Here is a 24,870-nt window from a genome sequence, read left to right as displayed (position 1 = left end):
ACGCATAATTATATACACGGGGCAGGACACATAATTATATAGACGGGGCAGGACACATAATTATATAGACGGGGCAGGACGCATAATTATATACACGGGGCAGGACACATAATTATATACACGGGGCAGGAAGCATAATTATATACACGGGGCAGGACACATAATTATATACACGGGGCAGGACGCATAATTATATACACGGGGAAGGACACATCATTATATACACGGGGCAGGACACATCATTATATACACGGGGCAGGACACATAATTATATACACGGGGCAGGACACATAATTATATACACGGGGCAGGACGCATAATTATATACACGGGGCAGGACACATAATTATATACACGGGGCAGGACGCATAATTATATACACGGGGCAGGACGCATAATTATATACACGGGGCAGGACACATAATTATATACACGGGGCAGGACACATAATTATATACACGGGGCAGGACACATAATTATATACACGGGGCAGGACACATAATTATATACACGGCGCAGGACGCATAATTATATACACGGGGCAGGACGCATAATTATATACACGGGGCAGGACACATAATTATATACACGGGGCAGGACACATAATTGTATACACGGGGCAGGACACATAATTATATACACGGGGCAGGACACATAATTATATACACGGGGCAGGACGCATAATTATATACGACGTATAGGCCGGTTGGCCCACACAGGGCAGATTATATATATATATATATATATATATAATCTAGCAGATGTGCGGCACTCAGGTATATGAAACTTCAAACAGCACCACTTGCAGGTATCAATGTTTACATTTGATAAAAATTGTTGTCAGGATAAACAAGAACAAACAATGTAATCACCTTATACATAAGAAGTTTATCGACAATGTACTAAGCCAGTGGTTCCCAAACTGTGTGCCGTGGCACCCTGGGGTGCCGCGGGACACTTGCAGGGGTGCCTCGGGTTGGTGGTCCAGGGCCAATTCAAAATATTTATTATCCATGTAATAGGAAAAACTAGTACTTGTGGCTGCCAGTCATAAAATATGTGTACAAACTGAAGCAAATCTTGTCCCTAACCACATAACTGAACCCAAGTATGACATATAAACATAATTTACTTAATTTCATATTTTTTATAAATTTCCCAATTAGAAACTTTTGGACTAGGGGTGCCGTGATAAAAATTCTGATACTCTAGGGCGCCGTGATTCAAAAAAGTTTGGGAACCACTGTACTAAGCATTTGGAAGGGCCAATCCAGCAGCTTGAAAGAAATCTTGGACGCACACAATGCCTCTGACAGCCCTGTCAAGCTTACATATCAAATGGATGAAAGTAGCATTGACTTTTTGGATGTAAGGATCTGTATGAACAAAGCTCTGATTAGTACCACAGTATTCACCAAACCCACAGATAGGAATACGTTCCTGCTGCCTCCAGTTGTCATCCAAGAGGGTTAAAATTTGGACTGCCATATTCACAAATGATCAGAATTCATAGGATCCAACAATAATATCAAGATGACCGAAACACAGATCGATGATTTGATTCAATGACTGGTTATGCGAGGGTATATCAAGCAGCTGATCGAAACCAAATATACAGTTTTACAGATGGACCGTACCAAATTACTACATAAGAGACTAAATCACAATTTCCATGGAAGAGTGATTTAATGCCACCTCAGTAATAACAAACAGAGTGACTAAGAAAAACTGGCACGTGATTCAAACGGACAATAAGTTAGATCTACAATCTACAGACATCATGCCTTGCTACAAGCGAGCCAGGAATTTGAGGGACATCTTGGTCAAGACAGACATCTCCACTAAAAATCATCCCTATGATACTCGCCTGTTAGCTCCACTAAAAGCAGGATGCTTCAGATGCTCATGTACCACCTGTAGGCATCTCATCATAGGTGACACATTCTGTCATCCGCATTTGGGCTACAAAATTAGGATACAACATCACTTGACTTGCCAATCCACCTACGTGGTATATCAGATAGTTTGCCCCTGTGGCTTGTGTTACATAGGCAATACGATAAGAAAATTCAAGGAGAGGATGACCACTCATCGCTCTACTATTAGAGCAGCCTTAACCAATGGAACCAGCGACCAACCGGTGGCACGCCACTTTGTGGAAGCACGGCACTCGCTTGCTAGCCTCAAATATCGAATGATCGATCATGTAGCCCCCAGAATTAGGAGAGGGGACAGACATCGAGCATTGTTAAGATGTGAGACAAGATGGATCAAGAAATTGGACGTCATCACCACTCGGGGTGTGAATGAGGCCGTGTCACTAGCATGTTTTCAATAGCCTGCACTATTATGTAGCACCTCATTCATTGACCCATTAGCTATCCAGTCATGAATCTGTTTTGCCAGTGTGTTTTCCCTCTAGTCCACTCATTATTAGTACATATAATTATATAACCTTATCCCATGACCTTTGGTCACTATAAGGCATCTACTATAGGCTCACATAGTTATATAGCTGCATTATTGAGCCATCCCCCATATATAGTATTTATTTTCTAGCCATTTAGCTGCCGTGAGACTTTTTGTCCATAGGCATGTGTATCATGTGTTATTATGTGATTTCTCTCTGCTGTCCTGTGTTACATTACTGTTATTTGTATCAGGGTCACTATCTCGGGTTTCCATGGTGACGGGTCTCCGGGATGACGAGTATAACGCATGAAGTATTTACGTCATCTCCCAGCGCCTCGGCCATTGGGCGGGTCCTGCCAGACGGGCGCCGCTGCTGTTCACAATGGGGGGGATATAAGGTGAATACATTGTTTGTTCTTGATTATCCTGATGACAATTTTCATAAAATTGAAACGTTGATACCTGCAAGTTTCATATACCTGAGTGCCGCACATCTGCTAGATTATATATATATATATATATATATATATAATCTGCCCTGTGTGTGATGGCTGGCCTATACGCCGTATATAATTATATATACCTGAGTGCCGCACATCTGCTAGATTATATATATATATATATATATATATATATATATATATATATAATCTGCCCTGTGTGTGATGGCTGGCCTATACGCCGTATATAATTTAGGGAACACTAAAATAACACATCCTAGATCTGAATGAATGAAATATTCTTATGAAATACTTTGTTCTTTACATAGTTGAATGTGCTGACAACAAAATCACACACAAATTATCAATGGAAATCAAATTTATTAACCCATGGAGGTCTGGATTTGGAGTCACACTCAAAATTAAAGTGGAAAAACACACTACAGGCTGATCCAACTTTGATGTAATGTCCTTAAAACAAGTCAAAATGAGGCTCAGTAGTGTGTGCGGCCTCCATGTGCCTGTATGACCTCCCTACAATGCCTGGGCATGCTCCTGATTAGGGAAGCCAATCCTGGGCCTTTTTTTCAATCCCGGGGATCGGGATTGAAAAATGGCCAATCCCGGGATTCCCGAGATACCAGGGATTGGCTTTTAGATAAGTGGCCGCCCCCTCGCCCCACACCGCCCCACCCACCCGCACATATAACTTACCATATACCGAGGGCGGGCGGGCGGGGATCATCCTTTCATCGCTGCTGACGGCTTCTGACAGCGCAGCGTGACCTCTCACGCTGCGCTGGGGACCCGGAAGGAGGAAGCTGGGCAGCGTCTGAGCGTCCTGTGGACGCTCAATGCTGATCCCTCAATCCCCGGGATTGGAGCTTCCAATCCCGGGATTGAATCCCGGACATTTTTGGGCCTAAATCCCAGGATCCCGCCGATCCCGGGATTGGCCACCCTACTCCTGATGAGGTGGCGGATGGTCTCCTGAGGGATCTCCTACCAGACCTGGACTAAAGCATCCAACAACTCCTGGACAGTCTGTGCTACAACGTGGCATTGGTGGATGAAGCGAGACATCATGTCCTAGATGTGCTCAATTGGATTCAGGTCTGGGGAACGGGCGGGCCAGTCCATAGCATCAATGCCTTCATCTTGCAGGAACTGCTGACACACTCCAGCCACATGTGGTCTAGCATTGTCTTGCATTAGGAGGAACCCAGGGCCAACCGCACCAGCATATGGCCTCACAAGGGGTGTGAGGATCTCATCTCGGTACCTAATGGCAGTCAGGCTACCTCTGGCGAGCACATGGAGGGCTGTGCAGCCCCCCAAAGAAATGCCACCCCACACCATTACTGACCCACTGCCAAACCGGTAATGCTGGAGGATGTTGCAGGCAGCAGAACGTTCTCCTTAGCGTTTCCAGACTCTGTCACGTCTGTCACATGTGCTCAGTAAGAACCTGCTTTCATCTGTGAAGAGCACAGGGCGCCAGTGGTGCATTTGCCAATCTTGGTGTTCTCTGGCAAATGCCAAACTTCCTGCACGGTGTTGGGCGGTAAGCACAACGACCACCTGTGGACGTTGGGCCCTCATACCACCCTCATGGAGTCTGTTTCTGATCATTTGAGTAGACACATGCACATTTGTGGCTTGCTGGAGGTCATTTTGCAGGGCTCTGGCAGTGCTCCTCTTGTTCCTCCTTGCACAAAGGCGGAGGTAGCGGTCCTGCTGCTGGGTTGTTGCCCTCCTACGGCCTCCTCCACAGCTCCTGATGTACTGGCCTGTCTCCTGGTAGCGCCTCCATGTTCTGGACACTACGATGACAGACACAGCAAACCTTCTTGCCACAGCTCGCATTGCTGTGCCATCCTGGATGAGCTGCACTACCTGAGCCACTTGTGTGGGTTGTAGACTCCGTCTCATGCTACCACTAGAGTGAAAGCACCGCCAGCTTTCAAAAGTGACCAAAACATCAGCCAGAAAGCATAGGAGCTGAGAAGTGGTCTGTGGTCACCACCTGCAGAACAACTCCTTTATTGGGGGTGTCTTGCTAATTGCCTATAATTTCTACCTGTTGTCTATTCCATTTGCACAACAGCATGGGAAATTGATTGTCAATTAGTGTAGTTTCCTAAGTGGACAGTTTGAGTTCACAGAAGTGTGACTGACATGGAGTTACATTGTGTTGTTTAAGTGTTCCCTTTATTTTTTTGAGCAGTGTAATATATATATATATTGTGACAAGAACACTGGGATAGTGTTTGAGGGCAGTTATGTTTGTCCCAGGTTCTTGTCTTACATGTTTTAGAAAGTGTTAACTTCTAGGAAAAATGCTTTTGGTTTTGTCAGAACCTTTTCAGTTTGCTGTAAAAGCTGGGTATAGGCTCTAAGAGAGCGATAAGGAGAGTTCTAGACATTGGGCCCAGTTCGGGTCTTTGGCCTCACAGAGGGCTAATCAGGGTTTCAGCTGTGTAAGAGTGTTATAGGGCTGCTAGCCTGATTAGTATGGGGAGACTGCCTGGGAATGCTGCAGGGTCTGTGTGAGAGGAACACGCTTTCTGATACAAGTGAGCTACACAGTATTTACTGGAGAACTCTTTGTTTTGTTTAGTGACAGTTAGGAATATCCTGTGTTAGTTAGTGCCGGACAGGCAAGGTATTTTCTTTTGGTGTTTGTTTTATTTTCTGTTTCAATAAAACTGGCCGGGGCCAGTTGTACCAGAAACTGGACTTGTGTTGTTTCTCAGCTGCTGCGTGCTGCCATATTCCCCAGGAAGAGGCGCCTTGCACCCCTACAGTGTTACAACATATATATATATATATATATATATATATATATATATATATACACACACACACACACACACACACACACACACACACACACACACACACACACACCCCCAAAGGGGAATATGGAAACCAGAGGAAGTCACATGATGTCATTGCAGCTTCCTGACAGGCCACTGCCCCCACTCCACATAAATGCACTGATATAAAATGTCTGCCACTATTTACTTACACAGAGACCCCCCTGTAATGTCACCCACTATTCACATGAGCTGTCACAATCACACATAGCCACAATCACAAGTACATACAGTCACTATTGGTGGTTCTGGGCTCCGGACAGTTCAAGGGAAATCGCACAGTCACAATGGCAGCGTGTGTACCCACCTTTACACACCAGACGAGAGATTTATACACAGCAACACTGATATTATGTGGACACAAAAGTAACAACACAAGTGACACATTAACAGGAAATTGTTTCTGTCACCATAGCGACAATTATCTGGAAATAAGATAATACACAGACACATAAAAAGACTCAACGGAAATCTTTTCTTTTTATACCACTTTATTTCATATCTTTAAAATATAGAGAAAAATCTGTGTATTAAACATTAAAAATACTTTACTCTGCACAACAGTCTATGGGGGTCATTCAGACCCAGCCGCAACAGCGGGCCGCAGCAGTTTGCTGGTGGTGACAAAATGCATATGCACAGCGGCCACACAGACACACACATTGCGGTCACATCCCTGAGGGGTGAACGCGGGAGGGCCGGAACCATTTTCCGGGGGCTGCGTGATGTCACATCTGTGTTCATCTCTGATTAACCCCCTATAAGCTTCCAGAGTGCACCTCATATCTCATCTTTTCCAAGTTACTACAAATGATATGAGATCGGTAGCAGCACTACTTTCAGGATTATTACACAGAACACACATAAAGGCTGACACAGCAAATAACAGTAACACATACAAGGGATTCATTAGAAATAAGGAAGCATAATCATCATTAAGTCTAATTATCAACTGGTTCTGTGCGGGACCCATACACCTCTTTACTGCCTCCAGCAGCCCCTGGTACTGCACTGTGACCACCCGCCCTGTCTCCCCCCACTACTGCCTCCCACCATCTCACCCACTACTGCCATCCACCCTGTCTCCCCCCACTACTGCCTCCCACCATCTCACCCACTACTGCCATCCACCCTGTCTCCCTGCACTACTGCCACCTGCCCTATCTCCCTATACTACTGCCGCCCACCCAGTCTCCCCCCACTATAGCCACCCACCGTCTCCCCCCACTACTGCCACCCCTCTCCCCACCACTATTGCCACACGCCCTGTCTCATCCCCCTACTGCCACCACCCTGTCTACATCCACTACTGCCACTGTCATGTCTCCCCACACAACTGCCACCCACCCCATCTCCCCCCATTAATGCCACCACCCTGTTTCCCCATCACTATTGCCACCCGCCCAGTCTCCCCCCACTACTGCCACTCACCCTGTCTTCCCCCACTACTGCCACCGCACTCTCTCCCCCAATACTGCCATGCCCTGTTTCCCCCCCACTACTGCATCCGCCCTGTCTCCCCCCACTACTGCCACCCATCTCCCCATCACTATTGCCACCCGCCCTGTCTCCCCAGACTGCCACCGCCCTGTCTTCCCCCACTACTGCCACCACCCTGTCTCCCCACACAACTGCCACCCGCCCATCTCCCCCCAATACTGCCACCACCCTGTCTCCCACCACTATTGACACCCACCCTGTCTCCCCCCACTACTGCCACCCACCCTGTCTTTCCCCACTACTGCCACCACACTCTCTCCCCAATACTGCCACGCCCTGTTCCCCCCACTACTGCCACCCACCATCGCCCCTCCACTACTGCCACCGCTCGGTCTCCCCCTCGGACACCTTAGTGCTGCTTGGGGATAATAATAGGATTTTGGTTCTTACCAGATAAATTATTTTCTTTGAATCCACAGGGGGCACTGGAGTACTCTTGGGATATGGACGGTGCATTAGCAGGGACAGGCACATTTAAATATTTAAATTAGTAACCCTCCACCTCCTCCATACACCAAGGTACCTCAGTGTTTTTACTGAGCCAAACAGGAGCAATAGATAGGATGAACATTAGAGAATTACATATAACATTATAACATAACGGACAACGATAAAGTTGACACATAATGAAATGGACAACTGAACAGTTGACGCGACAATAGATAACAATCACCTTAACAATTGAGCAAGTTGGTGAGAATCCGTTGCCATAAGATCTACTGAACTTACCACAAGACAGGTGAAACTGCTCTGGGTGGGCGTCCAGTGCCCCCTGTGGATTCAAAGTAAAGGATTTATCTGGTAAGTACCAATATCCTATTTTTTCATCCACTATGGGTCACTGGAGTACTCTTGGGACATACCAAAGTTTCCCCCTTGGGCGGGAGAGCTGTTTGGCACCTGTAACACTAGACGGCCAAAGCTAGATGCTGATGCCGCAAACGTATTAAACTTGCAAAAGCGCACAAACGTGTGCACTGATGACCATGTAGCCGCACGGCAAAGTTGCGTCATAAAAGCTCCATGACCTGCTCCCATGACGTTCCCACAGAACGCAAGGAATGTGCTGACACATGCAGTCGGTGTTAGACTAGCATGAAAGTGCACCTGACGAATGGTCAAGTTAATCTATCTGGCCAAGGTCTGTTTGGAAGCTGGCCAACCTATCTTGACTGCATCATAGAGAACAAACAACGTATCCGTTTTACGTACTGTTGATGTTTGGGCTACATAAATGCGGGGTACGCGTACCACATCCAATGTAGCTGGAGTTCCTGCACCCTCTGATAATACCGGAACTACGATTGGTTGATTGATTTGAAAAGAAGATACTACCTTTGGTAGGAAAGCGGGATTCGTCCGAAGTTCTGCTCTATCATCATGAAACACCAGATACGGTGGCTTGCAGGACAAGGGAACCCAATTCTGAAACACGCTTTGCTGAAGCTAAGGCTAGGAGAAAAACTGTATTCCAAGTCAGAAACTTAACATCCACTTGTTGCAAGGGTTCAAAATTTGAAGACTGTAAAAAATCTAAAACCAGATTCAAATCCCATGGCGCTGTAGGTGGTATAAATGGAGGTTGTACTCTGAGGACACCTTGCAGGAAAGTGTGAACAGTTGGCAAAAGGGCCAAACGCCTTTGAAAGTAAATTGACAAGGCAGAGACCTGCACCTTTAGTGTAGATAAACGCAGTTCTCCATCTAACCCAGTCTGTAAAAATAGCAAAAGACGGGATAACTTGAAAGGATAACTTGATGTCGGAAAATTCCAAGCTTCACACCACCCTATATAGGCATGCCAAATCCTGTGATAATGAGCTGCCGTTACTGGCTTTCTCTTTCTAGCATGTAACATGGTTGGTATAACCGATTCTGGAATGCCCTCTCATCTCAAGAGAGTGGTTTCAACAGCCATCCCGTCAAACGCAGCAGCGCTAAATCGGGGTACAGGAATAGATCCTGTTGTAGCATGGCTGGACGTAGCGGGAGTGTCCACGGGTTGTCTGCGAGTAGACCTCTGAGATCCGAGAACCACGCTCTCCAGGGCCAATGAGGCGCCACTAATATGACTATCATGGACTGTCATTTGATCCGCTTTAGCAACCGAGGAAGCAGTGGTAAAGGTGGAAACCTATACACGAGGCTGTACGGACACGCGATTGTGAGAGCATCCATTGCCACTGCCTTTGGATCTTGCGTTCTGGACACATACTGGGGTGTTTGATGATTTTGGCAAGATGCCATTAGATCCACCTGTGGGTAAACCCACCGCTGGGCCAACATCTAGAACACCTCTGGATTTAATGCCCATTCCCCTGGATGAAAATCCTGACGGCTGAGATAATCTGCCTCCCAGTTGTCCACTCCTGGAATAAACACTGCCAGCAATATCACTTGAGGATTCAAGCAACTTCCTGCATGGCTATGCGACTTTGAGTTCCTCCTTGTTTGTTGCTGTATGTGACTGCCGTCACGTTGTCTGACTGAACCTGGACAGTCTGAGATTGGAGCATGTGAACTGCCTGTCACAGCGTGTTGTAAATTGCCCTGAGTTCCAGGACATTTATCGACAGTAAACTTTCTCGGTCTGACCAGAAACCCCGAAACTGACAATTTTGGACCACTGCTCCCCAACCTCTGAGACTTGCGTCTGTCATCAGAATAATCCAATTCCAGACTCTGAACCTTTTTCTTGCTGTGAGATTGTGTACTTGGAGCCACCAGAGTAGTGATATTCTGGCCCTTGGAGACAGCCTCACCATCTGATGAATTTGTAGATGCGAGCCTGTCCACTGTGCGAGAACATCCAGTTGAAAAGGACGTGAGTGAAATCTTCCGAACTGGAGTGCTTCAAAAGACGTCACCATCTTTCCTAACAGTCGAATGCACAAATGCACCGAGACTGTCCGTGGTTTGAGCACTAACTCTACCAGATGATGAATACTTTGTACTTTCTGTTCTGCCAGGTAAATGAATTGATCCAGTGTCGAGAATCATTCCTAGGAATTGAAGTCTTTGAGATGGAATCAGACTTAATTTCTTGAAGTTGACAATTCAACCGTGCTGAACCAGTACATTGTACGTTAGTAAGGTATGTTGAAGGAGTATCTGTTGAGATGAGCTTTGATGAGCAGATCGTCTAAGTACAGAACTATTATCACTCCCAGGGATCTGAGATGAGCTATCATCACAGACATCACCTTTGTGAACACCTGAGTTGCTGACGAGAGGCCAAACGGTAGAGCCTGAAATTGATAATGATTTTGTTGTACTGCAAACCTTAAGTACACCTGATGTGGTGGCCAAATTGGAATGTGTAAGTACGCATCCTTGAGATCCAGCGAAATCATGAATTTATGTGGCTCTAAACCTGCAATCACTGACCGCAGGGATTCCATCTTGAATCTGTAGTAAGCAATGTACTGATTGAGCCCCTTTAGGTTCAATATATGTCTGACAGAACCATCCAGCTTTGTTACTACAAAAAGACTGGAATAATAACCTTGACCCTGTTGGTGATCTGGGACCGGAATCAAACCTTCTGAGTCTACCAGAGATTGAATCACATCTGCAGAACCACCTTCTTGTCTCCTGACACAGGCAGACATGTCTTGAAAAATCGCATTGGTGAAAGACAATCGAACTCTAATTTGTAACATTTGGACACTAAATTGCGGTTCCACCCATCTATGGATGTCTGAAACCACGCCAAGTGAAACGTCTGAAGGCGTGCTCCCACTGTCACGATCCGGGTTATTACCCCCATTATTTACCTGCTAAGTGCCTTCTGAGACTGGCCCGGAATTCCAGGCCTGGATTCCACCTGCGCTGTCTGCGGGCAGCGCACTGCATATCTGAGTCTCAAGGTTCTACTCTGTGATTGCAGAAGCGCTGGCATGGCAACATTACACAAAACATCCATTTGTTTAAAGTATGGCATCTCCTGCCCTCCGCGCCCATTACTGCCGATTCCCACATGTACAGTACAGACAGACTTTCCTTCCAGTTTCAAACATGGGTGCAGCCGTATTTGTTTTTTATCACGTTGTTTTCAGCCTATCCGCTGCAGTCTGGACTCTGCCTATATTATCCAGCCAATCCCAGCTCATCAGCTGGTATAAATATCCTACTCCAGGGCTGGATAAGGGTCAGTGCTTTCGTTGTCAATCCTTGCATACATGTCTCTCCTGTTTGGTGAATTTCCAGCTTGACTTTCCAGGTACTCCAGCTCCTGTGATTCAGCTTCTCCAAGAGACCGGCACCAATTACCACCCTGCGGTGCAGCCTGACTCCTGCAGTGTTCCAGCTCTGCTTCCTGACTATCTACTTCGATCCTGACATTGGCTTCCAGCTGTGGACCTGCTCTGCTTCCAGCTGTGTCTTGGTATTGTTGCTACTTCCATTATCTACAGCATCGCTCACTAGCCTCTGTGGTAAAGTGTCACTGGCTTCCAGCTTCCAGCAGTGCTTGGTGTTACCATCTGCCTACAGCAGTGCTTCACGTCATCTCTAGCGGTATTCATATATCACTCTGCATCTCCTTCTACACAACATTGGACCACAGTATTCATCAATGTTCACCATCAAACTGTTGCTCCTGTGGTGAGTTCAGCACATCTTTCCTCACACCGGTTCCGTTCGGCAGTCTCTGGCAATTCTATCTACTTCACTTCAACCTCAGTGTATCAGTGCCTATCCCAGTCTCCTGTCTACCACCTACTAGGCGGTACTTGCTTGTTTCCGCATTACAGCGGATAGCTGTAGCCACAGACTTTTCAACTCCGGATTTTGGCAAGGACTTTTGTCATCTTGTTCTGCATAGCCACAGTCTCAAATACCTTTTGCATTCTCAGGAACTGTACTGCATTTCATTCTGCACTTAACTGTTGAAGATATCTCATTGCCAAGATATATACTGTGTGTTCAATAAATTGACTTTTATATTTTACTCCATTGTTGTGGTCACGCCTTCGGGTTGATGGTGTTCAAACATCCTGCATTTCTAGGAACCTAATCTTACCTCCACGGTTCACCTACACGCCAGCCCCTACATCTGAGGCTTCCCCCAGTCAGCCTCAGCCCTCAGTTGTGACACCCACAACTGAAGATCCGAGATGGGCTGGAAGCCCGTCATGCCACTGGCTTGTCGGTCGTCTTAGTGTCATGACGGTTAGTGGTTTGTTGAAAACCACGTCATCTACCATGTCTACTGTGTATGGTTGTTCCTCTAGCATGGCCTCGAAAGGACTGAGGTCTATAGGATTTGAATGCTGATCCAGAGAATTTCCATTTAGGAACCTGTAAAGGCAATGGTAGGAAAACAGACTTTCTCCCCGTGGCCTGAGAAATCCATTTGTCCAATTCAGGACCAAACAACATCTCGCCAGCATAAGGCAATGCATCTATTTCTCATTTGGACTCTGCCTCCGCCTGCCAAGAATGCAGCCAAAGTGCACGTTGTACTGCAACTTGTGAAGCTGAAAGGTGAGTACTAGCCAGGCCGACGTCCATAGAAGCCATACCTAGATACTCAGCAGATTCACAGATGTTCTTCTTGTAGGCCCAACTTAAGCTGTGTTGCCCATGCAACTACAGCCTTGTTAATCCAAACTCCAACCAAACCAGGTCTAAGCAACACCCCTACTGCTGTATACACTGACTTTAGCATAGCTTCTAGCTTACACTCTGATGGGCCTTTAAGCGTCATAGCAGCTGGAACTGGAATGGTTAACTTCTTAGAAAGTTTTGACACCAAGGAATCCACAGCCAGCCAATTTCACTATTTAGACGTCATAGACTCTGGGAACGGGTAACTAGACAGAAACCGCTGAGTCATAGAAAACCGTTTATCCGGATTCTTCCATGCTTCTGTTAACTGCTTATTCAGAGAATCTGAATAAGGAAAACACACCGGTGTTCTCCGTCTTTTAGCAAATAACACTTCATCATTTGAAAGAGGTTCTTCAACCTCCGTAAAATTTAGAGCCTGATGTACTGCCCTGATGAGATTATCAATGGCCAGACTATCAGTAACCTCATTATCTGACTTCTGGCCCAAATCACCTTCCTCATGTTCCTCTTGAGCAATCAGGTCTGGCATTGAATCGTCAGAATGCAACACAGCTGACACTGGTAAGATATAAAACAAATGCTATCTTTCGGAACTGAGCTAGACTTGGACTTTTGTAACCCTTGCAAAGTCCTAGACATCTCCTGAGCCCCTTCTGGTATTACCCTAGCCTCAGATCTAGCCGTCTCACGCTCCTTTCGCGCAGCGGCCAATTCCGATTGTAACCCAGACATTACCCAAGGAGGATCAGGTTATGGGTTCGTATTTGCAAGACATACTGTATGCAGCAGTTCAGTCAGGTAACACACTCTCACAGACCTTGCAGCTAAGCTGCTTTTTTGATTTTGCATTTACCTTACTCATTATGTACACAGACAAGTAGACAAAAACAGACAAGTCCCACGACTCAGTAAAAGTGTAACTAAAGTGTGTATAACCCAGAAGTGCAGTATACGTGGGACACACTGCAATCAGTGAAACCTGTGCTGTACCGAATTCCTACTAACACACCACCTCCTCCAGTGGCCGAGTGTTGTAGGACAGCAGCAAACTTCCTGCAAGAAGAACCAGGAAGTAAGGATAAAATGGCGTCCTGCCATGTGCATGCCTATACTCAAGTATAATAAAGCATGCAAGATGAAACTTATCACCATATTAGCCAATATATATTGCGTTCAGCCTCCCCCCTCTCCTCCTTCTGAAGACAGAGTCGCGGCAGCCGCCGTACTCCTCTCCTGAGCACCGAGAAGCCAATTGCTGCAGCAGCAGCACAAACAATCCCGGACCAAAGCTTCTTAATAATCTGGGAAGGGATTGAGTGTAAAAAAGAAAAAAATCCGTGAAAAATAGAAAAACTGTGGAGAACTCTCCACGTCAAGTACCTTTGGGAGTGTGGAGGGGGAGGAGGTTACTAATTTAAATGTGCCTGTTCCTGCTAACTCTCCGTTCATATCTCGAGTACTCCAGTGACCCCAAGTGGATGAATAAGAAATTACCCATAGTGCCTCCGGCAACCCAACTACAGCACTAGTGCCACCCACCCTGTCTCTCCCCTCTGACGCCTCAGCACCGCTTGGGAATACTAGCCACAGATAGTGCCTCCGGCAGTCCCCACCACAGCAATAGTGCCATCCAACATGTCTCCCCTCTGACATCTCAGAACTTCTTGAGGATTCTTGGAACTGCTGGTAACAGTCCATCTGCAGATGGAAGCAAGCTGGGCAGTAAGGAGGAAGACGCTGCTTCTGGTACCTTGGACCCCGGTCATGTAGGGCTGGGAGAGTCAGTAAGATTAATAGTCCCCATCTTACCGGCAGCCAGTGAAGGGAGTAGAGAATGGGTGTGATGTGGCCGGAACGGTCTGGTTAGGTAACAGCCTGGCTGCTGCATTCTGTACAAGCTACAAGCGGTGCAATTCTTTTGCTGGGAGACCCAGGTAGAGGACATTGAAGTAGTCTATGCGTGATTATACAAGTGTATGTATGACTGTAGGTAGATCTTCGGAGGGAAATAAGTGGTGGAGTCTGGCTATGTTCCTCAGATGACAATCTGATTGTGGCAAATACCTGATGTCTAAGTGTCACTCCAACATCAGCATTTTGTAACTCTGAACACCCAAGCGTAAGTCTGGTTGCTTTGCAAAGCTGAGTTGAAGCCCTGCCCTTTGGTGGTGAGCTTCTATCATAAAGACCTGTTTCACCAGGACTGAGTCACAGCCAACTGGCATCACCAACACCTGGAGCTCAGCTAGACAACCATTTAGGATTGGTACTGGGTACCTGGAGCAAAAGACAGGTCATCTGCATAGCAGTGGTAGATGAGGGCATGACATCTGATTATTTCACCCAGTGGTAGCATGTATATTGCAAAAAGCATAGGAGATAGGATAAGAACCTTGAAGAAAAACGTATGGCAATGATGAGTATACTCCAGTACATTAAAATGGTTCCTCACCTAAGTGATGTCTGTTGTGTGCAACAAGAGCTGATTTATTTCTCAGAGTATGGAAATGGCTTCTCACCTGTGTGACTTCTCTGATGTATAATAAGACTTGATTTCTGGGTAAAACATTTCCCACACTCAGAGCAATAAAATGGCTTCTCACCTGTGTGACTTCTCTGATGTGTAACAAGATGTGATTTCTGTGCAAAACATTTCCTGCACTCAGAGCAAGAAAATGGCTTCTCACCTGTGTGACTTCTGTGATGAATAACAAGATCTGATTTGTGTGCAAAACATTGCCCACACTCAGGACATGGAAATGGCTTCTCACCTGTGTGACTTCTCTGATGTATAACAAGACATGATTTCTGGGTAAAACATTTCCCACACTCAGAGCAATAAAATGGCTTCTCACCTGTATGACTTCTCTGATGTGTATCAAGATGTGATTTGTGTGCAAAACATTTCCCACACTCAGAACATAGATATGGATTCTCACCTCTGTGACTTCTCTGATGTATAACAAGATCTGATTTGTGTGCAAAACATTCCCCACACTCAGAACATGGAAATGGATTCTTATCTGTGTGACTTCTCTGATGTGTAACAAGATCTGATTTGCGTCCAAAACATTTCCCACACTCAGAGCAAGAAAATGGCTTCTCACCTGTGTGACTTCTCTGATGTGTAACAAGATTTGATTTCTGTGCAAAACATTTTCCACACTCAGAACATGGAAAAGGCTTCTCACCTGTGTGGCTTCTCTGATGTGTAACAAGATGTGATTTCTGTGCAAAACATTGCCCACACTCAGAACATGGAAATGGTCTCTCACCTGTGTGACGACTCTGATGTTTAACAAGATTTGATTTCCGTGTAAAACATTTCTCGCACTCAAAGCAAGAAAATGGCCTCTCACCTGTGTGACTACTCTGATATTTAACAAGATTTGATTTCCGTGCAAAACATTTGCCACACTCAGAACATGGAAATGGTTTCTCACCTGTGTGATATCTCTGATGTGTAACAAAAGCTGATTTGTATGTAAAACATTTCCCACACTCAGAACATGGAAATGGCCTCTCCCCTGCTTTAGCTGGCTGATGGGTTATAAGCTTTGTGTTCTGTGTAAAATAGTTGGCATCTATAGAACAGGGAAACACTGTATCTACTGTCAGAGCTGTAACAGATGCTCCAATATCAGAGTGATCAGGAGAACATTTCCCAGGATCAGAGGGCTCAGCTGAGAGAGCTGGATGTATAATTGGGGTAATGGGGTTATCTCCTGGAGAATCCTGTCTACTGTCATTATCTTTTATGTCACAATCCAGGGATAACATTAGATGTCCTTCTGAGATATTCCTGCTTGTGTGTCCATCTGCTGGAAATAAAATACATTATGGAAATGTGACATTTTCTGTAACAATATTAATCTTGTAAACAATAGGAGATGACTCTCTGGGACACTTAATTGTAAATGTGTGTGTATAATAAAACATAACTTTTAATGAAGGCTTTATAATATTGTGTCTCAGACTATCATTGTGTCCACCCTCCTGAGAACACTCACAATAACAAATGTATTATAATAAGACTTAGATATATCTCTCTATTGTACTGGTAACTAACCATGAAGTATAAATGGAGATGTAGTCACTCGCCAAGTCCTGTCAGCACCAATGTAAAACAATGGATGGGGAACATATCGTATGAATTGGAGATTCTAGATGAATAATAACATCAGTCATATGAGCTGATGGATCAGAGAAATGTCTCCTAACGTTACTCCTGGAAGCATTGGTAAGGTAGCATTCCTTTATGTGTGTGCTCATATGCTGGTAAGCCTGTACAAGTGTTACTCACCCTTATATAAGATATATTGCTACAGCAGAGTAGGTGTGGAACAAGGTATTTTACATGCAATACACCACATAATACCCTGTAATCATCATCTGCTAGGTTATAATCCATTTTTACAAACACCCCCCCCCCCCCCCCATCATCAGTGTCTTACCTCTATACTCTCAATAGTAATAAGGATGATGTGTGTACGGTAAGTATGATACAGAGAATTACATATCAGGATCTATACAGCTGCCGCCATACTTCTGCTTCTCATACGTGTGCTACTGGCAGCAGTGAACATCTGAGTGAGAGTCACCCCTGTTAGTATATAAAATAATAAATAAAAGGGGCGTGATCTATCCAGACGTGCTTTCTGGAGCTCTCCTCACTAAGTGGCTTCTTATCTACCCTACCTGATAGCTCTCAGCCGCCGCTGGGACCAAGATCCAATCTATTAAGTCCCCCACTCCTTCTGTCCAAAATCTGCTTGCACCGCTCACTCCGGGCACCGTTCACTGCCGCAGCCTAGTGACACCGCTGAAGCCACAGGCTGTATTCTGGGGCTAAGTGCACTCAGTCTTTCCTGCACGCTCCGGATACCTGACTTGGAGGCGCTTGTGTCTCAGACGGGTGCACAGCTCCCACTACTGCTGGGGACAGAATGGGCTGCCCACAGTCACTGGAGCCCGGCGGTGGTATTGGGAAGTGAGATGGCTGCCAGTTTGGATCCTGGTGCCCGGCCATCGCATGCTTTGCCTTCTGCCTTCAATAAGGTGTAAAATTGATATAAGCCGCTAAATAAGTGTACTGACGGCTGGACCGGGGTCATTACACTTAATTGAAGCATTTGCCTGGAGGTGACACTACCTTCTATTTATATGGTACCACTATCATCTACTTCCTCTCAGTCTACATGCAGAGCCCAGTATCAAGTATCGTCTGAGCACAGCTCATTACACCCTGATTACAACCTCACAGTACATTATTTTGTGGATTTATCACCTGAATATATTTTGCCATTTGTGTCTCTCTGTGCTGAGTACTTCACGTCTGTATCACGCTGACCTCTAGTGGAATTTTTTGGTCATTACTGTGTTATTTGAGTTGCATTACATCATGTTTACTTGAAATTTGGGCTCGGATACCCCCATCAGCCCGACTAAGAATTTAATTTTGAACTGAGTCATCTTGATGTAACCTCCTGACAGCGTACTACTGCTCCATTTATTTATAGATTGTTTGTATTTTCCTATCTCTGAGAGGTCCGTCTCTTTGTAGCCGGCTTACAATACCTCCAAAAAAGGTTAAAAAGGTACCAAATCGGCCCCACCTGTCCATCTCTTTGGTACCTCAAATTCAGGTGGTCCTTCTGAGACTGCTACATCATCATCTGCTACTTCTTGTCAGATGCACAGCCCAGCTGTAATGGCTGAAGACGTCTTAAGACACTCTAGATGGTCCTGCTACTCTACGCTCCCTTCAGGAAGACATGGTCTCTATTTGTGATAAAGTCATTGATTTAGAAGACAGGTCTCGGAGAAATAATATCAGAATAATGGGCGTTCTGGATTCTGTTACAAATGCTGAGCTTTATGATTATGCCACGGTTCTCTTTTCAGAAACTTTCACTGAAGGCTTCTGCGCAGACCTTCTTACTGATAGGATCCATAGACTCCCAAAGTCCAAACAGGCCCGTATCCAAGCACTGAGGGACACTCTGCTAAGGGTCCACTTTTTCACATTAAAGAATGCATTCCACGGGTTGCTTTGTATTCCTCGTCCATAACATAGTGCCTGGATAATCTGCAGCTATTTCTGGATATTTCTACTGTGACGCTGGACAAAAGGCGTCTATTCCACCCAAGGAAATGTGCAATACAAATGGGGCTTTCCTACTAAGAATATTGTGATGCGAAACGGTGCCTTCACAGTGATACCTTCACCCGAGAATAGCCCTACTATTCTGAAAAAGTGGGAAACTCCTGTTGACAGTCCCTCATAACATTTTACCTAAACCAATCCCGGAGGAGTTGTCTTCCGTCTTTAAGTAATATGCTAAAGGAGTAAGACTGTTACAGACACTCCGAGTTTGTTTCCTACTGTAATATGTGCCAACCGGGACTAAGTTACTGGACATGGATCTATTTTTGGGCCAGATTTATTTGCTCTTGTTATGGGTATAAAACATATATTTTTATCTTTATTTCCTGTGCTATTTAATTGCTATATGGTATATGGTCTGACATTCTTTCCACTGTTACATAATACCTTTCTAGAATGTTTGGGTGTTCAGGTAAAGCATGACTGATTCATCTAACATCCTGTTGCCCTTATAACTGTGTTGGTAGAACCTAAATTGGATATCAGGACATGTTCCTGGCCTTTACCTCCTTTGGATACATTGGTTACATTGAGATTTGATATTTCTTTGTACAATTGTTACTATGATGACTAGATTTTGCACTGTGATATGGCTACTTGGGGTAGTCGGTGGGTTTCCCTTTTAGGCCAGACTGCCACCTTTTTCTGCTTTTCGGTCATGGTACCCTAGTGACGGAATCTCTAGCTCCTTTATGGACGCTATTTCTGTTTGTCGCCCATTTTAGTTCACTATTTTATTTTTTCTGTTATTTGATAGATTTGAAGTATGCACACGCCCTACAGACTCCATTGGACTTTACACAGATGATCCTAGATGTTTCATACCATGATCTGATCTCTCTCTATCACGGTGACGTTTCTAAGTCTTAATGTAAAAGGTCTCAATTCTCCCCGTAAGAGACGTCTTGCATTAAAATATTTAGCTGACCAGAAGGCGGCGGTGGTAGCCACTCAGGAATCACATGTTCCATTGTACTCTCCCCCTCGGTTTACCAATAACTGCCCAACATGCTCTATCTCCTGTGGCGCTGGTAACACACATGACATAATGTGAGGGGGAGAGCAGGAGTATAATAAGGGCTTATGGCTTCTGATGTATGAGATACACCAGAGAGTGTGGGGAGGAGACTGGTCAGATCCCTGGGCTGGTAACACACATTGGCATGATGTGAGGGGGAGAGCAGGAGTATAATAGGGGCTGATGTCTCCTGATGTACGAGATACACCAGAGAGTGTGGGGAGGAGACTGGTCAGATCTCTGGGCTGGTAACACACAGTGACATGATGTGAGGGGGAGAGCAGGAGTATAATAGGGGCTGATGGCTCCTGATGTATGAGATACACCAGAGAGTGTGGGGAGGAGACTGGTCAGATCTCTGGGCTGGTAACACACAGTGACATGATGTGAGGGGGAGAACAGGAGTATAATAGGGGCTGATGGCTCCTAACTCCACACTGGGAAAATATATATTCCTCATTAGTTTGTACTTACAGAGGAGGGTGTAGGATAAGAGATTGCTGTAGTGACTGAGCAAGGAGAATATGTGACTTCTGTAATAAAAGTTTATTACTCACCTTTGCTGATATCTGTAGGGATCTCCTCCTTACACTGCTGATCACCCCTCACATACGTCTCTTCTTCTCCCTCTGTATATTCTGCCTTTATATCAGTCACATACGTCTCTTCTTCTCCCTCTATATCTTCTGCCTTTATATCAGTCACATACGTCTCTTCTTCTCCCTCTGTATCTTCTGCCTTTATATCGGTCACATACGTCTCTTCTTCTCCCTCTGTATCTTCTGCCTTTATATCAGTCACATACGTCTCTTCTTCTCCCTCTATATCTTCTGCCTTCATATCAGTCACATACGTCTCTTCTTCTCCAGATATATCTTCTGCCTTCATATCAGTCACATAAGTCTCTTCTTCTCCCTCTGTATCTTCTATCTTAATGTCAGTGAGACATTCATCCTAAATAGCCCACAAAACAATATACATTAATAATAGTATAATAATAGTAGTGTATAAGACACACACAGCTGCTCTACAGATCACATAGTGATGGTCACTTTGGTATTATGGGGAGACCCTAAATCCCACCTACCTGATCCTCCTGTGGGATCCTGTGATTCTCCTCTGTACAATCCTGGGAATACAGAGGACGGGGACATCTCTCTGGGGTATCTCTGTTACTGAGTCCATCTGTAAGAGACACACAGTGACTGAGTACAGTGTATATATGTGATTATCAGGTGATGTGTGTATAAAGGGGGCCCCCATACCTGCTCTCCCCTGTACAATACATGACAGTCTCCTCTTACCCAGTGATGTGAGGGGCCGGTGATTCTCCATCATCACGTCCTTGTACAGACCCCTGTGTTCCTCTATATACTCCCCCTCCTGCCTGGAGACATAGACAGTGACATCCTGACACCTTATAGAAACCTGACACACACAGTGATACAGTCATCACCCAGACACGTCCCCTTGTGTTACTGTATAATGTCCCATTCCCAGCAGTCACCTATCCAGTCATCACCCAGACACATCCCCTGGTGTTACTGTATAATGTCCCATTCCCAGCAGTCACCTCTCCAGTCATCAACCAGACACATCCCCCTGTGTTACTGTATAATGTACCATTCCCAGCAGTCACCTCTCCAGTCATCACCCAGACACGTCCCCTGGTGTTACTGTATAATGTCCCATTCCCGGCAGTCACCTCTCCAGTCATCACCCAGACACATCCCCTGGTGTTACTTTATAATGTCCCATTCCCAGCAGTCACATCTCCATTCATCACCCAGACACATCCCCTAGTGTTACTGTATAATGTCCCATTACCAGCAGTCACCTCTCCAGTCATCACCCAGACACGTCCCCTGGTGTTACTGTATAATGTCCTATTCCCGGCAGTCACCTCTCCAGTCATCACCCAGACACATCCCCTGGTGTTACTGTATAATGTCCCATTCCCAGGAGTCACCTCTCCAGTCATCACCCAGACACGTCCACTGGTGTTACTGTATAATGTCCCATTCCCAGCAGTCACCTCTCCAGTCAACCCCAAGACATGTCCTCTGGTGTTACTGTATAATGTACCATTTCCAGCAGTCACCTCTCCGCTCATCACCCAGACACGTCCCCTGGTGTTACTGTATAATACCCCATTCCCAGCAGTCACCTCTCCGCTCATCACCCAGACACGTCCCCTGGTGTTACTGTATAATGTCCCATTCCCAGCAGTCACCTCTCCAGTCATCACCCAGTCACGTCCCCTGGTGTTACTGTATAATGTCACATTCCCAGCAGTCACCTCTCCAGTCATCACCCAGACACTTCCCCTGGTGTTACTGTATAATGTCACATTCCCAGCAGTCACCTCTCCAGTCATCATCCAGACACGTCCCCTGGCGTTACTGTATAATGTCCCATTCCCAGCAGTCACCTCTCCAGTCATCACCTGGACACTCTCCCTGGTGTTACTGTATAATGTCCCATTCCCGGCAGTCACCACCCAGACACGTCCCCTGGTGTTACTGTATAATGTTCACATTCCCGGCAGTCACCTCTCCAGTCATCACCCAGACACATCCCCTGGTATTACTGTATAATGCCCCATTCCCAGCAATCACCTCTCCAGTCATAACCTGGACACTTCCCCTGGTGTTACTGTGTAACGTCCCATTCCCAGCAGTCACCTCTCCAGTCATCACCCAGACACGCCCCATGATGTTACTGTATAATGCCCCATTCCCAGCAGTCACCTCTCCAGTCATCACCTGGACACTTCCCCTGGTGTTACTGTGTAACGTCCCATTCCCAGCAGTCACCTCTCCAGTCATCACCCAGACACGTTCCCTGGTTTAACTGTATAATGTCCCATTCCCAACAGTCACTTCTCCAGTCATCACCTGGACATTTCCCCTGGTGTTACTGTATAATGTCCCATTTCCAGCAGTCACCTCTCCAGTCATCACCCAGACACGTCCCCTGGTGTTACTGTATAATACCCCATTCCCAGCAATCACCTCTCCGCTCATCACCCAGAAACGTCCCCTGTCGTTAATGTATAATGTCCCATTCCCGGCAGTCATCACCCAGGCACGTCCCATGGTGTTACTGTATAATTCCCCATTCCCGGCAGTCACCTCTCCAGTCATAACCAGGACACGTCCCCTGGTGTTACTGTATAATGTCCCATTCCCAGAAGTCACCTCTCCAGTCATCAACCAGACACGTCCCCTGGTGTTACTGTATAATGTCCCATTCCCAGCAGTCACCTCTCCAGTCATCACCCAGTCACGTCCCCTGGTGTTACTGTATAATGTCCCATTCCCAGCAGTCACCTCTCCAGTCATCACCCAGACACTTCCCTTGGTGTTACTGTATAATGTCACATTCCCAGCAGTCACCTCCCCAGTCAACCCCCAGACATGTCCTCTGGTGTTACTGTATAATGTCCAATTCCCAGCAGTCACCTCTCCAGTCATCAACCAGACACATTCCCTGGTGTTACTGTATAATGTCCCATTCCCAGCAGTCACCTCTCCAGTCATCACCCAGACACTTCCCCTGGTGTTACTGTATAATGTCACATTCCCAGCAGTCACCTCTCCAGTCATCATCCAGACACGTCCCCTGGCATTACTGTATAATGTCCCATTCCCAGCAGTCACCTCTCCAGTCATCACCTGGACACTTCCCCTGGTGTTACTGTATAATGTCCCATTCTTGGCAGTCACCACCCAGACACGTCCCCTGTTGTTACTGTATAATGTTCACATTCCCGGCAGTCACCTCTCCAGTCATCACCCAGAGACGTTCCCTGGTGTTACTGTATAATGTCCCATTCCCAACAGTCACTTCTCCAGTCATCACCTGGACATGTCCCCTGGTGTTACTGTATAATGTCCAATTCCCAGCAGTCACCTCCCCAGTCAACCCCCAGACATGTCCTCTGGTGTTACTGTATAATGTCCCATTCCCAGGAGTCACCTCTCCAGTCATCAACCAGACACATTCCCTGGTGTTACTGTATAATGTCCCATTCCCAGCAGTCACCTGGACATGTCTTCTGGTGTTACTGTACAATGTCCCATTCCCAGCAGTCACCTCTCCAGTCAACCCCCAGACATGTCCTCTGGTGTTACTGTATAATGTCCCATTCCCAGCAGTCACCTCTCCAGTCATCCCCCAGACACATCCCCTGGTGTTACTTTATAATGTCCCATTCCCAGAAGTCACCTCTCCAGTCATCACCCAGACACATCCCCTGGTGTTACTGTATAATGTTCCATTCCCAGCAGTCACCTCTCCAGTCAGCAGCTGAATGATCTTGTTGGTGAGTTCCTGGATCTTCTGGTCACTGTGTCTCTCAAGTATCAGTGAGTGAGGTGGAGGCACCGTGATGGGGATCTGGGACCTGCTCAGTCCTCCTGTCACACGAGGATGGCTGCTGGGTGTCTCACACTCACCAGTTGTCTTCTTCACACCTCTGTGAAATGGAAGAGACATAAATATCACTGTAAATATGCCCAAATCCCCTCACCTCCACAGTCATGTCTCTGTATTATTACAGTAGATAATAGGCTTTTGGTACTTACCAGATAAATTCTTTTCTTTGAATCCACAGGGGGCACTAGAGTACTCTTGGGATATGGACGGTGCGATAGCAGGAATAGGCACATTTAAAAATGTAAATGTGTAACCCTCCTTCCCCCTCTATACTCCCAAGACGCCTTAGTGTTTTTTTGCTGAGCGGAATAGGAGCGACAGAGAGGATGAACAATGGAGAATTACATATAACATTATAACATAACGGACAAAGGTGACACAATAATAGATAACAATCACCTTACATTTGAATAAGTCAGTGAAATTGTGTTACCATAAGAA

At 45.9% G+C, this 24,870-nt stretch overlaps 1 protein-coding gene across 1 annotated transcript in view; it reads right to left on the bottom strand.

Annotated features, from left to right (window-relative positions):
* LOC134984643 (oocyte zinc finger protein XlCOF7.1-like) overlaps positions 1-19,227 on the bottom strand; it is a 57,711-nt gene extending 38,484 nt beyond the window's left edge. Inside the window, exons 1-2 of the mRNA XM_063950185.1 lie at positions 19,101-19,227; positions 15,325-16,242 (exon numbers count right to left, since the gene is read on the bottom strand). Coding sequence (XP_063806255.1) covers positions 15,325-16,242; positions 19,101-19,227 — 1,045 coding nt within the window. The remainder of the gene's footprint in view (positions 1-15,324; positions 16,243-19,100) is intronic.
* Positions 19,228-24,870: the final 5,643 nt, after the last annotated feature.

The sequence above is a fragment of the Pseudophryne corroboree genome, assembly GCF_028390025.1.
Source record: "Pseudophryne corroboree isolate aPseCor3 chromosome 3 unlocalized genomic scaffold, aPseCor3.hap2 SUPER_3_unloc_7, whole genome shotgun sequence".
Lineage (NCBI taxonomy): Eukaryota > Metazoa > Chordata > Amphibia > Anura > Myobatrachidae > Pseudophryne > Pseudophryne corroboree.
The sequence above is the reverse complement of the archived record's forward strand: the minus strand, read 5'-3'. Positions and strand labels throughout refer to the sequence as shown.